The sequence below is a fragment of the Helobdella robusta genome (genome assembly GCF_000326865.2).
Source record: "Helobdella robusta unplaced genomic scaffold HELROscaffold_9, whole genome shotgun sequence".
NCBI lineage: Eukaryota > Metazoa > Annelida > Clitellata > Rhynchobdellida > Glossiphoniidae > Helobdella > Helobdella robusta.
In genome coordinates, this window is record NW_008705512.1 from 516018 (window position 1) to 530421 (window position 14404).

Consider the following 14404-nt stretch of genomic DNA (forward strand, 5'->3'; position numbering starts at 1 on the left):
GAAGACCATCAGAAGTTTGAATATTTTTGTGAAGAATTCGAAGTTTGAAAGGGCTTTGAAAATGTTAACAATTTTTAAAGGAAAAAAAACACCACACATGAGATGTTTCAGTTCGAAATTATTATTCTTTGTTCAAATTAGTTTGAAAACAAAATACTATCCACAATTGAATTAAAAAATAGCACATGGGACTTCATTCCATGCACAAATAATTTCTCACTTTAGAGATTCAACAGTTCATCGGCACAATGTTGAAAAAGACAAACTAAAAAAAGCTGCCTAATTTTTAACGTTTTCTTTTAAAAATTGTTGAATATTCTTTCAATTATGAACAAAAAAGTTGCAAATGTAAAAGGTGGTGCTGATGATGAAAATAAGAACAAAAGTTTTATTTAGTTGTTTGCTGCGACATTTCGTGTTCAATTGCTATAAGATGGTTTGCATCAGACCAGCCCGTACGCAACACATGCCCCAGACTGCAATTACTTACTTTGAATTTTTAGAACGTAATTTAATATTTCTTCTAACAAATAGCATTTACAAATACAACATCAATATCATAATAAGTGTGCACGTTTTGTAGAACATTTAATAAAGGATGGATGAACTAACAAATACGCCGTCTGACTTACCAACAGAAAAAAGTATTCTGACTACGAACTTTATAAGTAACGAATCGTCAAATAACGAACATTCACAGGAATGCGAACCTTTGAAACTTTTTGAATATCGTTGAACCATTAGACAGAGCAAACACTTGAACAAGTGAACCATTAAACAGAGCAAACATTTAAAATAAGATCGATAAAGTTAACAATTTGAACGTATGAACGAACGAACCAAACAGACAGCGTAAAAATTGGAAGTTTAAAAGAATGAGCCGTTGATTGTTGTGAACATTTAAATGAGTGGACAACGGACAAACGGTGAAACGATATTACCCTATGAACCATTCTCGTGTGTACTGTTGTAAACTTTAAACGCTCGCTACTTCCAACGCCGATGTTATAATTTCAACGATCTCTATATTTCCAACACCAGTGTTGTGGCTTCAAACGATCGTCAAGTGTTCGTTATTTTGTAGGTTCAAGATTTTCGTTAGGTGAACAGAACTGCTTCGAACGCAAACTCTGTTGAACGTTTATTTAAAAAGCCAACAGTAATAGAAACAATAAACCAATCCAAGTAACTACACAAATCACATTTACGACTTTGCTTCAAACCTTGTTACCGACTTCGCTACTCTTGCCCTTTCTATAACCTCTATAGAATGAAAAGATTCTATGGTTGACAATCGATTGATAAATTGCAAAGATAACAAATATAACGAGATAACTATAATTAATTATATAGCATAATTTAACCATTCTTGCGGTTATAACAATACGAAACGTAGGTACATAAATTCTGAACATTTTCATGAACAAAATGACAACTATCTCAAACGCATCAATTATTTAACCCTTAGGATTTCATTCTTTTTCACCTTATCATTACTCTCTCTCTTTCACTCTCTCTCGATAGATGGATGAATGAATGGATGGATGAGTGGATGGATGAGTGGATGGAAAGATAGATAAATAGATGACAGACAGATAGACAGATAGACAGACAGACAAATAGATACACATATAGACCGATGATGACCTCAACATAGACAAACATATACAAGGGGATTAAATTACATAAAGCTAATAATGAACTGGAAGCAATCCATCCACCATGGAGTTGGTGAAAAGTGCGAAAGAGGATTTACAGTTTTGAAATAGATTCCAAAGAGCAGATTCATCATTTAAATCATCATTTTATTAGACAAAAAGCTATATTAGATAAATATATAAATGTAGGAGTTGAATTAAACTAGATGAAGTATTCATTTTAAGACTTTCGTTTTGTCATTCATTTTTATTACTTTTCTCTATTGTGAAATCAAAAAATACTTTTTCTCGTCTGTCTGTCTCTCTGCCTGTCTGTTTGTCAATTTGTGGAGAAGATGCTGGAAAGCAGGTTTTTATTGTTTCAACTTTTTCAATTTATGCCGGAGACATTTCCATGCGGGTGATGCACTGCCTGTCTGCCAGTCTGGCGATGAGGAATGCCACATTTAAATTTTTTGCTCTGAAGTCACGTGTCAACGTGCAGTTTTTACTTTAAAATTCTCAATGTCGCATTTTTTGCTGATATTTTGGTCTTTCGTCATATGTGGGGCAATTTTAATCGTAAAACTTTTCGTTGGCTTGTAATAAAGCTGTTGAAAGATCTCCATCAATATTACGTAATTTCTATTTTCAGTCAAATATTTATGAACATATTTTTTGAGAGAATTTTATTTTCTGTTGATGTTGTAAATGTTACTCCAACAAATGTTTGTTTTGTTTGAAGACTTGGTTGGTATCTTTAAAGTTGGTTAGTACTTTTAAAGTTGGTTGGTACCTTTAAAGTTGGTTGGTACCTTTAAAGTTGGCAGGTACCTTTAAAGTTGGTTAGTACCTTTAAAGTTAGTTGGTTGGTACTTTTCAAATTACGATCGCATGCGCCGGTTCAGCTACGTCACGCACGAAAAAAACATTTCCAACGTCCTTTCATGGGTAATTAAAAAATTTTCCAAGCTTATTTCTGCGCATTCTACGTTGTCCGCTGTTAAACTCATAAATATTGTTTTGGTCAATTACTGTAGTTGGTGATGTTGTGCTCTGCGGTCGTCTCTGCTTTCCTACAGTTGTGCAGTTGTGCAGTGTTGTAACGCCGTTCTATCGTTGTTTCGTTCTGATGATTACGTTGATGTTGTTTGTCGTGTTGTTGTTGTTGTGTTGTTGTTGTGTTGTATCATTTTTGTATAGTTGTTGTTGTTGGGTCTTTTTTTATAGATGTTATATTTTTATTGAACTGAAGTTGTTTTGTTGTGGTGTTGTGCTAGGTAGGTTTTCATGACCTTGTCCTCAGCCCTACAAAAAACTTAACATGTCTTAAGATAAGAGTTCCTTATCATAAATATCGCACATGGTGAAGAAAATAATAACTACCATTCAACGGTAACAACAATAATAAGTAGCAGATGACGTTTGCCTTGAGCACTGAAGCACTCATCTTCATAATTAATTTAAAAAGTGCATTCATCATAAAACTGGTTCGGTACTTTTTTTTCTAAAGCGGAAATTACGTCATTAAATTTTTGCAGTGCGTGCGGGGGAGGGGTAGGGGGGCGTACAGTTCTGCTGTTGGCAAGATGTTCACACGCACGCACGCCAACCTACCTCCCTTCAGGTCAGCTGAACTGGATGAAATATTTTCTTTGAATTCGTATTTATGAGTGTTCATCAACCAATTACTTGCTCATGGTTAGCTGAGCTATGTTTGATAGTTTCGATATTAAAAGCCGTTGAATAAAAGAATGGATGGATGGATGGATGAATGAATGAATGAATGAATGAATGAATGGATGGATGGATGAATGAATGAATGAATGAATGAATGAAAGAATGAATGAATGAATGAATGAATAAAATAAAAATGTGCTGATATGGTCTTTCATGCAATTAACAATTCGTCTCAAACATCGCTGATTAGGAAGATTCTCCTTCGAGCATGTCTCATTAGGAATTGTTTTTCAGCAAATTATATTTCCATGAAAAAAATCTATTCATGACGTAATTTGTTATTGGAAATTTTTAACAGCGTCTTCCAATCTTTTTTTCAATGGCCAAAAAAAGAATAAAAATAAGCACTTGTGTGCAATGGAACAATGGAACTGCAAATTGGTTCATCTATAGGTACGCCTGTCGGGAGATGCCTTCTCCAATTATTACACGCCAACGACCCACACGTCTGTGTGAAACCATACTAGTCGTTCACAAATGATAAAACTTATTTCTATAATGAATTGCAACTTTTTAATTTTTTTTAAATGAAAATTTTTCAATGTTATATTTTGTAGGAGAGAGCATGGCAACAACATTGTTGAAACACAATAGCAGCAACTACGGTAGCCTCAACAACATTAGCAGCAGGATACGTCAAAAAAACATTAGCAACGGCGTAAGCAGTGCAAATATTAGCAACAACAACATTAACAACAGCAATATTAACAACAACAACATTAACAACAGCAACACTAACAACAACATTAACAACAGCAACACTAACAACAACATTAACAACAGCAACACTAACAACAACATTAACAACAACACTAACAACAACATTAGCAACAACAACACTAACAACAACAACATTAGCAACAACAACATTACAAACTTGCGAGATAATCCGGGCGAATGCGACTTTTAAATATTTAAAGAGAAATTAAATAAGAAATACAAAGGAGGCAACTGACAACAATACTTTTCGGAGTAGCAGCTTAAACAAAAATTCAAAAGCAACATTAATATTTATGACACTCACACATTAACAATATTATAAATAAACTGTGTAGTCAGAAATTTTTGTTGAAGAGGATTTTGATTTTTTAAAAAGGTTAACTTTTTACTTTTTTCTTATAGTTCAATATTTAAAAAACACTGTACTTTTTATTTTAAAAATTTTGTTTTAGTGGGAAAAGAAGTTGAAAGTATTTCAAGTCGAATTTATATAAAAATTTTGCTTAGTTTATCAACCCTAGCAAAATTATCCCTCGTGCGGGAGCTTTCGCCAAACTTTGTCTCTAATATAATCGATTTTGTTATTATCGTAATTTTCTTAATGCAACAAGCGCACACATTTTTAGAACCATATTACACTTTAATACTGTAGATAATAATGTCTTCAGAATCTCCGTAACACAATAGTCATCTATTGGAGTCATGTTTTATATTGAACCGACCTGCAGCGTTCATTGTAGCCACATTTCTAACTTCCTCCAGACCATCAGTCACTCACTCACGATGTTGATATTTTCCAATGATTTGAAATTCAGGAATTGTAATGCAAGCAAATTAAGTTTAAATAAATTGGATGTAAAAATAATTTAATTCACGAGCCTTCCTTCACTAAGAGTCATCGTCGACAGGTAAGTTCGTTACCATGCCTCCGCATGCTGGCTGGTAAATAACTAAGAACATTTCAATAATTTTATTTGAATTAAATTGTGAATGTCACCTTCTGATTGATAATATACTTATTACTATGCACACGCTCGAACATGCACACACACACACACGCACCACACACGCGCACACACACACCACACACACACGTACACACACCACACATTTTCCTATGTTGTATTTCTGTTTTCTAAACAACAATGTCAATTCTACATGATACCAGCGGTGAGATTTTATTTTGTTTTTTCATTTTGTGAGAATTTCAAACTTGAAATAAAAAAAGAATCAGAAAGCTCTTATATGCTCCTGTTTATTAATAAATAAATTTACAAACATGGAAGAGAATGACAAGAAAACAATAGCATGATGTACACCAGCTTTCAAACTAGAAATATTTTGACTGAATAATCAAGAATTTAAAATGCAAAACATCAACGATTTTACGGTATACAACTATCGGGCAGTTGGGAAATGTTGTAATGTTTATTTTGGGTTAATATCCACCCACGACTCATCATTTTCCTTATGCCAGCACCTTCCTCATTTCTAACCCTTAGTAAGGAAAAAGTGTTTAATGAGAATAATTGTTGTATTCTTTAAATCAAACTCTGCCAGACGCGGAGAATGTAACAACATACTAGCTGTGAAACAACTGAGAAAAAAAATCATGGATATGGATTTGAAATGTTTTAGTAACATTAGGTAAATTTTGTTTATAACAAATATTAGTAAAATTAAGTAGACAAAATAGTGAAGTTCAAATAAATATAATAAATATTCAGAAGAGAAAAAGTTTTCATTTAAAGAAGGAAAGGAAATAAAAAGCTAAAAAATTTATTTACCTTCCTTGTCAATCTAAATCAACACGATATTTAAGTTTTTAAATTTATTTCGTTGGCGTTTTAATTATATTCGCAAGTCAAGCTCAGATTAAAATGAAAATAATTTCTTTTTGTATTTCAAACAAATGAGTGAGAAGGTGTACGTAAAATTGAGAGCAGGTATTGTAGAACTTTTTTTTTTTCTTGAATGTTTGAATGACTTAGGAGGTTTACTTTCTCTCAGTCATTGTAAGTATACAAAATGAAGTTGAACCATAATTTTTTAACGAAAACAAAATTTTCAACAAAAAAACCCTAGCTTAGTCAAGAAGCAGTTTTTGTAATTTAAAATTTAAAATGTTATAAATTAAAAAAAATATTTTTTTAATATTTCATTAACCCAATTCGTATGACAATTTGAAGTTAATTTATTTTAAATCGCAGTCTGGAGTGAATTCATTTTAAATCACGGTCTGATATTTCAACGCGAAACTCTTGCGCCGTTTCCAACAATGAACTTGAGCAACTTATCAAATGTTTGCATAACGTTGTAAAATTATTTTTTAGACGCTAGTGATAAAAAAATTATAGCCTACAAGAGGAAATTTTTTTTTTTAAAGGAAAAAAATTCAAAAAGTAACGAATTTTAAATGGTTGGCTCTATTTTTAAAACTTCTTTAAAAGTATATTTTTGTCGTAGCAATCACAGACGAGAAACATTCGTTGGAAGGCAAAATATTGTTTGCCTTAACATGAAGAAATAAGATGATCGGACTGAAAACTCAATTTAAAGGCACTCTGATTAAAGCGTAAACATTCGCGTTAACAACCGTGTTGCATTCTCCAACAATAAACTAATTACAGTTATTGTTGCACCTAAGGTTAGTCGCCACGCTACAAATAAATATAATGTTAAAATGTCTTACAACATATTGTCTTACTCAGCTGTTAAAGTAAGAAAGATCTTTCTTTTTTTCATAAAATTTTTATTATTATTTTTTTAGAGGTATCAGCATTTATTCGATTATTGTAAAAGCACCATTATTAATTATGTACTTTTTTTAAATTTTGGAATCTTTCGCCCATATTTATGCACAGCATAACGTAACACTACATACCATGGCACAGCATGATGGGACATGCTACGACAAGACATGGGCGGTGTACTTGCTAAGATGCTTGGCACTGTTGTTGTAGTGAATGTGTTCGAATGCACACATGCGACGTGCGTGATGCGTTGATTCACGCGTGTTGACATGCTATGTGTTTTTTTGCTGATACCTCTAAAAAAATTTATGAAAAAAAAGAACAATCTTTCTTGCTTTAACAGTTGAGTAAGAATATGCTGTAAGACATTTTAACATTGTATTTATTTGTAGTGTGATGACTAACCTTAGGTGCAACAAAATGTTCAGTAGACTTAAACATTGAGAAACTATTTCCATATTTTATCTTCCAAATTTGTATAACCTTGTTTCCAACGTTATCATTAGCACAAACATTAGCATAACCTCCATCTGTAATGGAAATTGTTCCATTACATGATCACGTGGAATAAGTACTAGCACAAAGCACGTGTGCTTACCTAGGAGAGAGCGCCGTATGGTCACGTGGGTCGATTACTAGACCAAAGTACAAGCGCTTACCTAGGAGAGAGCACCGTGCATGCCTATAAATAGCCTACGCAAATAAGTTAGCTCTTTTTCCTTTATGTGGCTCTTGGGTCGGAGTTGACGTTAGTAAAATTGAGTATTGTATTGTTGCATTTTCATTAATTTGGTTTATTCGAATAATTATTTAGTTAGGTTTTAATAAAGGAGGATTAATAATATATCTGTCGTTGTGTTTAGTTAATATCGAACCCGTTACATTGGTACCAGAAGTGGGGTAGTTATTTAATTGGTGATTAATTAAATAACTAATAGGACGTTTTGACATTTATATAAAAAGATTAATTAAATACTTAGTTATAAGTTGTTACATTTGTTGTACGTTTGTTGTAAGTTGAGAATTCAGAATTATAATGGATCGATTGACGAAGATGAAACAACAAAAATTACAACGTCTGTCGAACGAACAAATAACAAGGAAGCTACTGAAGAGATCAATCGACGAAGCCAGTGTACGATTGATGAGCCGATCACAGCTGTTAGAAACGTGGGCAACAATTTTGGCGGACAGCGCTGATTCTCCATGCAGTGTTGCGGCGGAGGGCGCTGTGTCGAAAGATGCTGAAAGTGGATTGACCTTATACAAAAGGAAACAGTTAGAAATGGAGTATAGGCTTCGAGAATTATGCTATTATTAGAATTATGCTAGATTAGAAATTCGACGACTAGAGGTAGAAGGTATGAATAATCGAAAAGTGGCCAATGATGCTAGTGAGGATAATAACTAATGCAACAGACTCGATTTTTCGCGGAGTCGTTAAAACATCTGATAGGAACGTGTCCGTTAGAGCCAAGAGATATTCCTGCATTCTTTGAACACGTAGAGAAAATTTTTCGAAACTATCACGTAGACGGAGAAATTAAAGCCAATTTGTTGATAATGAGTTTGAACGAAAAGGCCAAAACGTGGTTACATACTATTTCCGCCGACGGTCTGAAGGATTATAGCGAAATTAAAAGACTCATTCTGCAGGAGTTCAGGTTAAACTCGACAAAATTGAGAGATGAATTCTTTGCCCTGAGAAGACAGAAAAGCGAATCGTACACGAGTTTCGGGGCGAAATTATACGGCACGCTGAACCACTATTTTCAAAGCCGTAACATTACGGGATTAGAAGATGCAATGAAATTAATATGTGCAGATAGAATGAAAGAGTTGCTATCAAGACATACTCTGGAATTTATTTTGTCACAAGAGCAAGCAGCTTCCTGGATGAGTCCTGACGTGTTGGCACAAACGATCGACAAATATGAAACTGCCATGAACATGAAAGTTTCGAGCGACAATACATGTATGCCGGAGAGTATCAATCAGATACAATCATTTCGAGAAAATGAGCACCAGATGTATAGAAGTAGCAACAACAAATCAGCTTCACCCAAACAAACCTGCTTTTCTTGCGGGAAGATTGGTCATATTGCAAAGCACTGTACATGGAAAAATAGAATTACACCTACGGCCACTAGAAAAGTCATGCGCTGTGAGACGGACAAAAAAACGCAGAGACCAGTTGAAATCGAATCACCAATAAGAACAAAGGAAGTTGTCATTGAAGCAAACAAACTTTATGATCGCAAGTACATCGAAGTAAATATTAACGACGAGATTGATCAAAAGGCGTTAATTGATAGTGGATCAGAAATATGCTGCATCAGTGAAGAGATCAGCTACCAGTTAAAATTACAGCCGGTAGACACTATAGCAATAAAGGGAATTGGACAACATTTCGACCATACGAAAGGTGTATGGATTCAGATCAAACCTACTTGTAAGGATAAGACACAAACAAATATTGCGCCAGTAGTGAAGATATATTGCGCAATTGTTCCCAAATTTGTGAAGGGCTATTATTAACTCCAAGTGTCGTTGACTTGATCGAGGAGATGAAATTCTATGACGTCCCGATTCCACAAACAAACCTGTCAGAAATTGATGAATCAATGAAGCTGCAAAAGATGCAGGATTCGGCAAGTAAGAGAAACGAATTAACCTGCGATAACCCGGTGGTTGACAAAACCGAACAAGTAAATCCAGTGACCGTCGAAGTCAAACTAGTTGAAAGGGAAATAGGGAAGTCGGTAAATGAAGCAAAAGTGAAGAGACAAGATCCGATGTCTGACGTAGAAGAATCAACCGACGAAGACCAGGAAGTTGACAAACCCGATTTAGAAGAGACGGGAAGTAGGGATAGCGCGGTTGCTGAAAAATCAACACTCCTTGAAGAACAACTAGCGTGTGAATCATTAAAAAGGTGTTGGGAATACGCTAAAACCGGAAAACACAACTTCTTCATAGAAGAGGGTCTGTTGTATCATCGAGAAGAAATATTAGGACATAAGGTAAAACAATTGTGTCTCCCAATTTCGAGAATCCAAACCATATTACATCTGGGACACGATGCCCCATTTGCAGGGCATATGGCGTATAAGACAACGCGTTATCGTATCGGATTAAATTTCTGGTTTCCAGATATGACAGATATGACAGATACGACAGTACTGTAAAACGTGTGTGATTTGTCAACTCCGAGCACCAATTAAAAGAGATCAACAAGTTCCCATCACACCGATACCTCGAAACGACGAATTACCATTCAGTCATTTGGTTATAGATTGCATTGGACCGATGATCACGGAAATAGGACCTAAACCGGAATATAATTACGCTTTGGTAGCAGTGGACTTATTCACGCGTTGGCCCATGGCCTACCCTCTCAGATCGTTGAGTGCGAAGGCCACTGTGAAGTTTTATTACAGATATTCATGACACTCCATTCCAAAAATAATCAGCTCTGACTGCGGAACAAACTTCACGAGTCAACTCACAAAGGAGATGTTGAAACGGTTGGGGTGCTGTCCTAGATTTAACACACCCGAACATCCAGAAGCTTCGGGCGTTGTTGAAAGATGTAACAGAACCCTGAAGATGATGATATACAAGGTTGCCAAAGATCATCCACGTAGTTGGCACAAAGTATTACCATTTGTACTTTGGTGCTTGAGAGAACGACCTTCTGCCACGACCCATATAAGTCCATTTACATTATTGTATGGAACGTTGCCGAGAGGCCCGTTAACAGTGATGAAAGAAAACTGGACAGGTGAACGAGAATTTCCTTTAAATGTTGGCCGAGGATCAGAATATCTCCAAAATCTTAAAAACAATCTGGAATTGGCGAAGAATTATGCAGCATACTATTCAGAGAAGGAACAGCAGCGTTACACACGTAATTACAATCTTCGCACGAAAGACAAGCATTTCAAAGTTGGCGACTCGGTCATTATGCTCGCACCCTTGAAGATGAAAAGCAAATGGTATAACCAATGGCAAGGACCGGCGTCTATTGCGAAAGTGAAGTCACCTTATTCGTACCTAGTTGAGTTGGAAGGAAAAAAATATCATGTGCATGCCAATAAACTTCATGGATTCCATAAAAGAATTGAAGAGGCCATGATCAATACCTGTGTTATTCTTCGAGAGAATGATTCAGATTTTGGCGTATTAGATACGTATGAAAAAGAACAGAAGGAAAACAAACAAAAAATCAACGAGGAGGAGATACACATTAGTGACCTAGAAAAACAAGAAAGTCGAGAATTGATTGACTTGATCGAGGAATTCTCAGCCGTATTCTCCACGAAAATAGGACTTTTTAAAGGAACGCAACATCGTATTGAAGTTAATGAAGGATTTAAACCCAAACGTTTAAAAGCCTACAAAATTCCCGAGTTACTCAGGGGGGAAGCAAAGCGTCAGCTCAAAGAGATGTTGGAACAAGATATCATTGTACCTTCGAACAGTGAGATGGTTAGCCCAGTGGTATGAGTGTTAAAAAATAACGGAGGCGTACGTTTGGCAGTGGATTATCGTTACGTTAACAAACATTCAACAAACGATGGATTTCCAATTCCAGATGTAAAGGACGTACTACAAAAGGTGGGCAACGCCAACCTCATCAGTTGTTTTGATGCACGATCTGGATATTGACAAATACCCTTACAAGAAAGTTCAAGATGGTTAACTGCGTTCGTTTGCGATGAAGGTTTGTTTGAATTTAAAAGGATGCCTTTTGGATTGAAGTCGGCAGGAGTAACCTTCACACGCGCCATGAAGGAACTTACGAAAGATATATATCAGTTCACAGAAACCTACATTGATGACATTGCCGTGTTTTCTAATAGTTGGTCAGAACATGTCCAACACCTTCGAAGTTTTTTACAGACAATTTCCCATGCCGGAATAACGTTGAATTTAGACAAATGTCGGTTTGCGCAGAAGAGAATTAAGTTCTTAGGTCATCTAGTGGGATCCGGAAAAATTTAGGTAGACCCATCAAAGATACAGGTACTCGATCATCTACAACCACCAAAGACTACAAAAGAGGTACGAAAATTAATTGGATTTTTTAATTATTTTCAAACATTCCTACCCAACCTGGCTGCAACGATGCACCCGATCACCGAGTTGACTAAGAAATCACCATCGAATCGAATAATATGGTCCACCAACCATCAGAATGCATTAAATCTGATGATTCAGAAGTTGAAGGATGCCACCGTATTGAACACCATAGATTACCAACGAGAGTTTGGATTAATAACATATGCAAGCGAATGTGCGGTAGGTTGTTGTTTAATTCAATGGGGCAACGACAAGAAAGAAAAACCTATTGCCTTTGCTAGTCGCAAACTGACCGATGTTCAAAAACTATGGTCCACGATCGAAAAGGAAGCATACGCGATAGTTTGGGCTCTTCAGAAATTCCGCTCGTGGATTTGCCTATCCAAAATCAAAATTTTTACAGACCATAATCCATTAACATACCTGACGGAATCGACACCAAAAAGTTCAAAGCTTACACGTTGGATATTGGCCCTTCAAGAGTATAATATACAATTTTGTTATCGTCCGGGTTCACGTAACGTTGCCGATTTTCTCTCCAGGATATAAAAGTCAAGAAATATTATTGTTTTTTTTTTGGACGTTAATTTTTGTTTTGTTTAGTTTTTATTTTTGTAAGTGTGATGAATGTTACATTCATCCTCCTAGGCGTTGGAGGTATGTAATGGAAATTGTTCCATTACATGATCACGTGGAATAAGTACTAGCACAAAGCACGTGTGCTTACCTAGGAGAGAGCGCCGTATGGTCACGTGGGTCGATTACTAGACCAAAGTACAAGCGCTTACCTAGGAGAGAGCACCGTGCATGCCTATAAATAGCCTACGCAAATAAGTTAGCTCTTTTTCCTTTATGTGGCTCTTGGGTCGGAGTTGACGTTAGTAAAATTGAGTATTGTATTGTTGCATTTTCATTAATTTGGTTTATTCGAATAATTATTTAGTTAGGTTTTAATAAAGGAGGATTAATAATATATCTGTCGTTGTGTTTAGTTAATATCGAACCCGTTACATCCATCCAACATCCATTTCTCATAAAATCGTCATCGACTTTGAACATTTTGCTTACTCTATTGCACCACTGCACCCATAAACAACAAAATGTCGCACGGTCCTTCTTGCCAGAAGGCAGGCGGTAGGCAATAAAAATTAGATATCTCAAATTCCGAATTGAATCAGCAGTCCGTGACGAAGCCACATTCAGAATGTCGGTTTTTTTGTTGGGAATCGAAGAAGCTTTATTATTATTTGTCGTACTTTTTTTCTACTATGTTTTAATGAACGCTTAACAAAATTTTTTTATTAATTATGGCTGAATTTATCGTCGTGAAAATATAATAATAATAATATCAATAATAACAATGATGATGATGATGAGGACCGGCAAAGATAATAATAACAATGATAATAACAGATATGATGAATGGTTGACACGATTGAAACAAGCTGGCACCAGTGGCAACATTATTAATATTAATAACAACAACAACAAAAATCTCAATAATAACAGTGACAATGATAACAAGATTAAAAATAATAAAAACAAATATAACACGGGTACAACAACCACAACAGCAACAACAACAAAATGAAATTAGTAATGTTTCCAAACGCAAAATAAACAGCCAAGCATCAAAGAAAAATAATTAATAATAAAAATCGTCCAATGGTGTCAGTGATGGTGAAGTTTCTTCCAATTGGGCTGCTGATAGTTAAGTTTTCCCCAATCTGGCCTGTGATAGTGAAGATTCTTTCTTTGAAAATATGCATCGTTCTGCTAATATATTTTATACAGCTCTAAGTTAAATCAGACCAAAGCGACGCCCATCATATCGGGTGGTTGTAAATTTTGATCAGATGGTTTCATCTCATTCAGTGCGCATATCTTGGTGAGCTCCGCTGATGCTATACGGACTGCATGTTATTGGGAGGTGGAGTTGTTTGAAGTTGTTGTTCACCTGTTGGAGTTGTTGAAACGCATTTGAGTTAGAGACCGTCGTACATGAAGTGCATGCGAGTCTAATACTGGCTGGACCTTCTTCATTGGATTCGATTTGTTGAAGTTGCTACTGTTGCTGCTGTTGTTGATGATGATAACGATGTTGTTGATAGTTTTAATGTTGTTGTAGTTGTTGTTAATGTTATAATAATAATAATAATTATTGTTGTTGTTGCTATTGTTATTGTTGATGTTGTTGCTTGTTGTTGTTGTTGATATTGAAGCTAACATTTTTTCAGGAACGATGATTCAAGTTCAGCAACGTGTTAGCGTTCTTTTGTTGTTGTGATAACCGACACTATTCTTACTGTTCGAAGCTAGAAACAAATGATAGTTAAGACGTGAATGGGGTGCAGTTTGTTGAAATTATTGTCAGCCGACGAATGTGAAGCATTTTAATGTTACGACCACTGCAGCCACTGGTGCTGTTTTTGTCCTCTGTGATATTTTTAATATTACATTCCGCTTTTG

General features: G+C 35.5%; 1 protein-coding gene across 1 annotated transcript; it reads left to right on the top strand.

Moving 5' to 3' along the window:
* Positions 1-8260: 8260 nt before the first annotated feature.
* Positions 8261-12600, top strand: HELRODRAFT_165967 (hypothetical protein; the record flags this gene model as incomplete). Its single annotated transcript, XM_009033019.1, has 3 exons — positions 8261-9302; positions 9377-9835; positions 12584-12600. The coding sequence occupies 3 exons, from the start codon at positions 8261-8263 to the stop codon at positions 12598-12600; spliced, it is 1518 nt and encodes a 505-aa protein (XP_009031267.1).
* Between the last annotated feature and the right edge of the window lie 1804 nt (positions 12601-14404).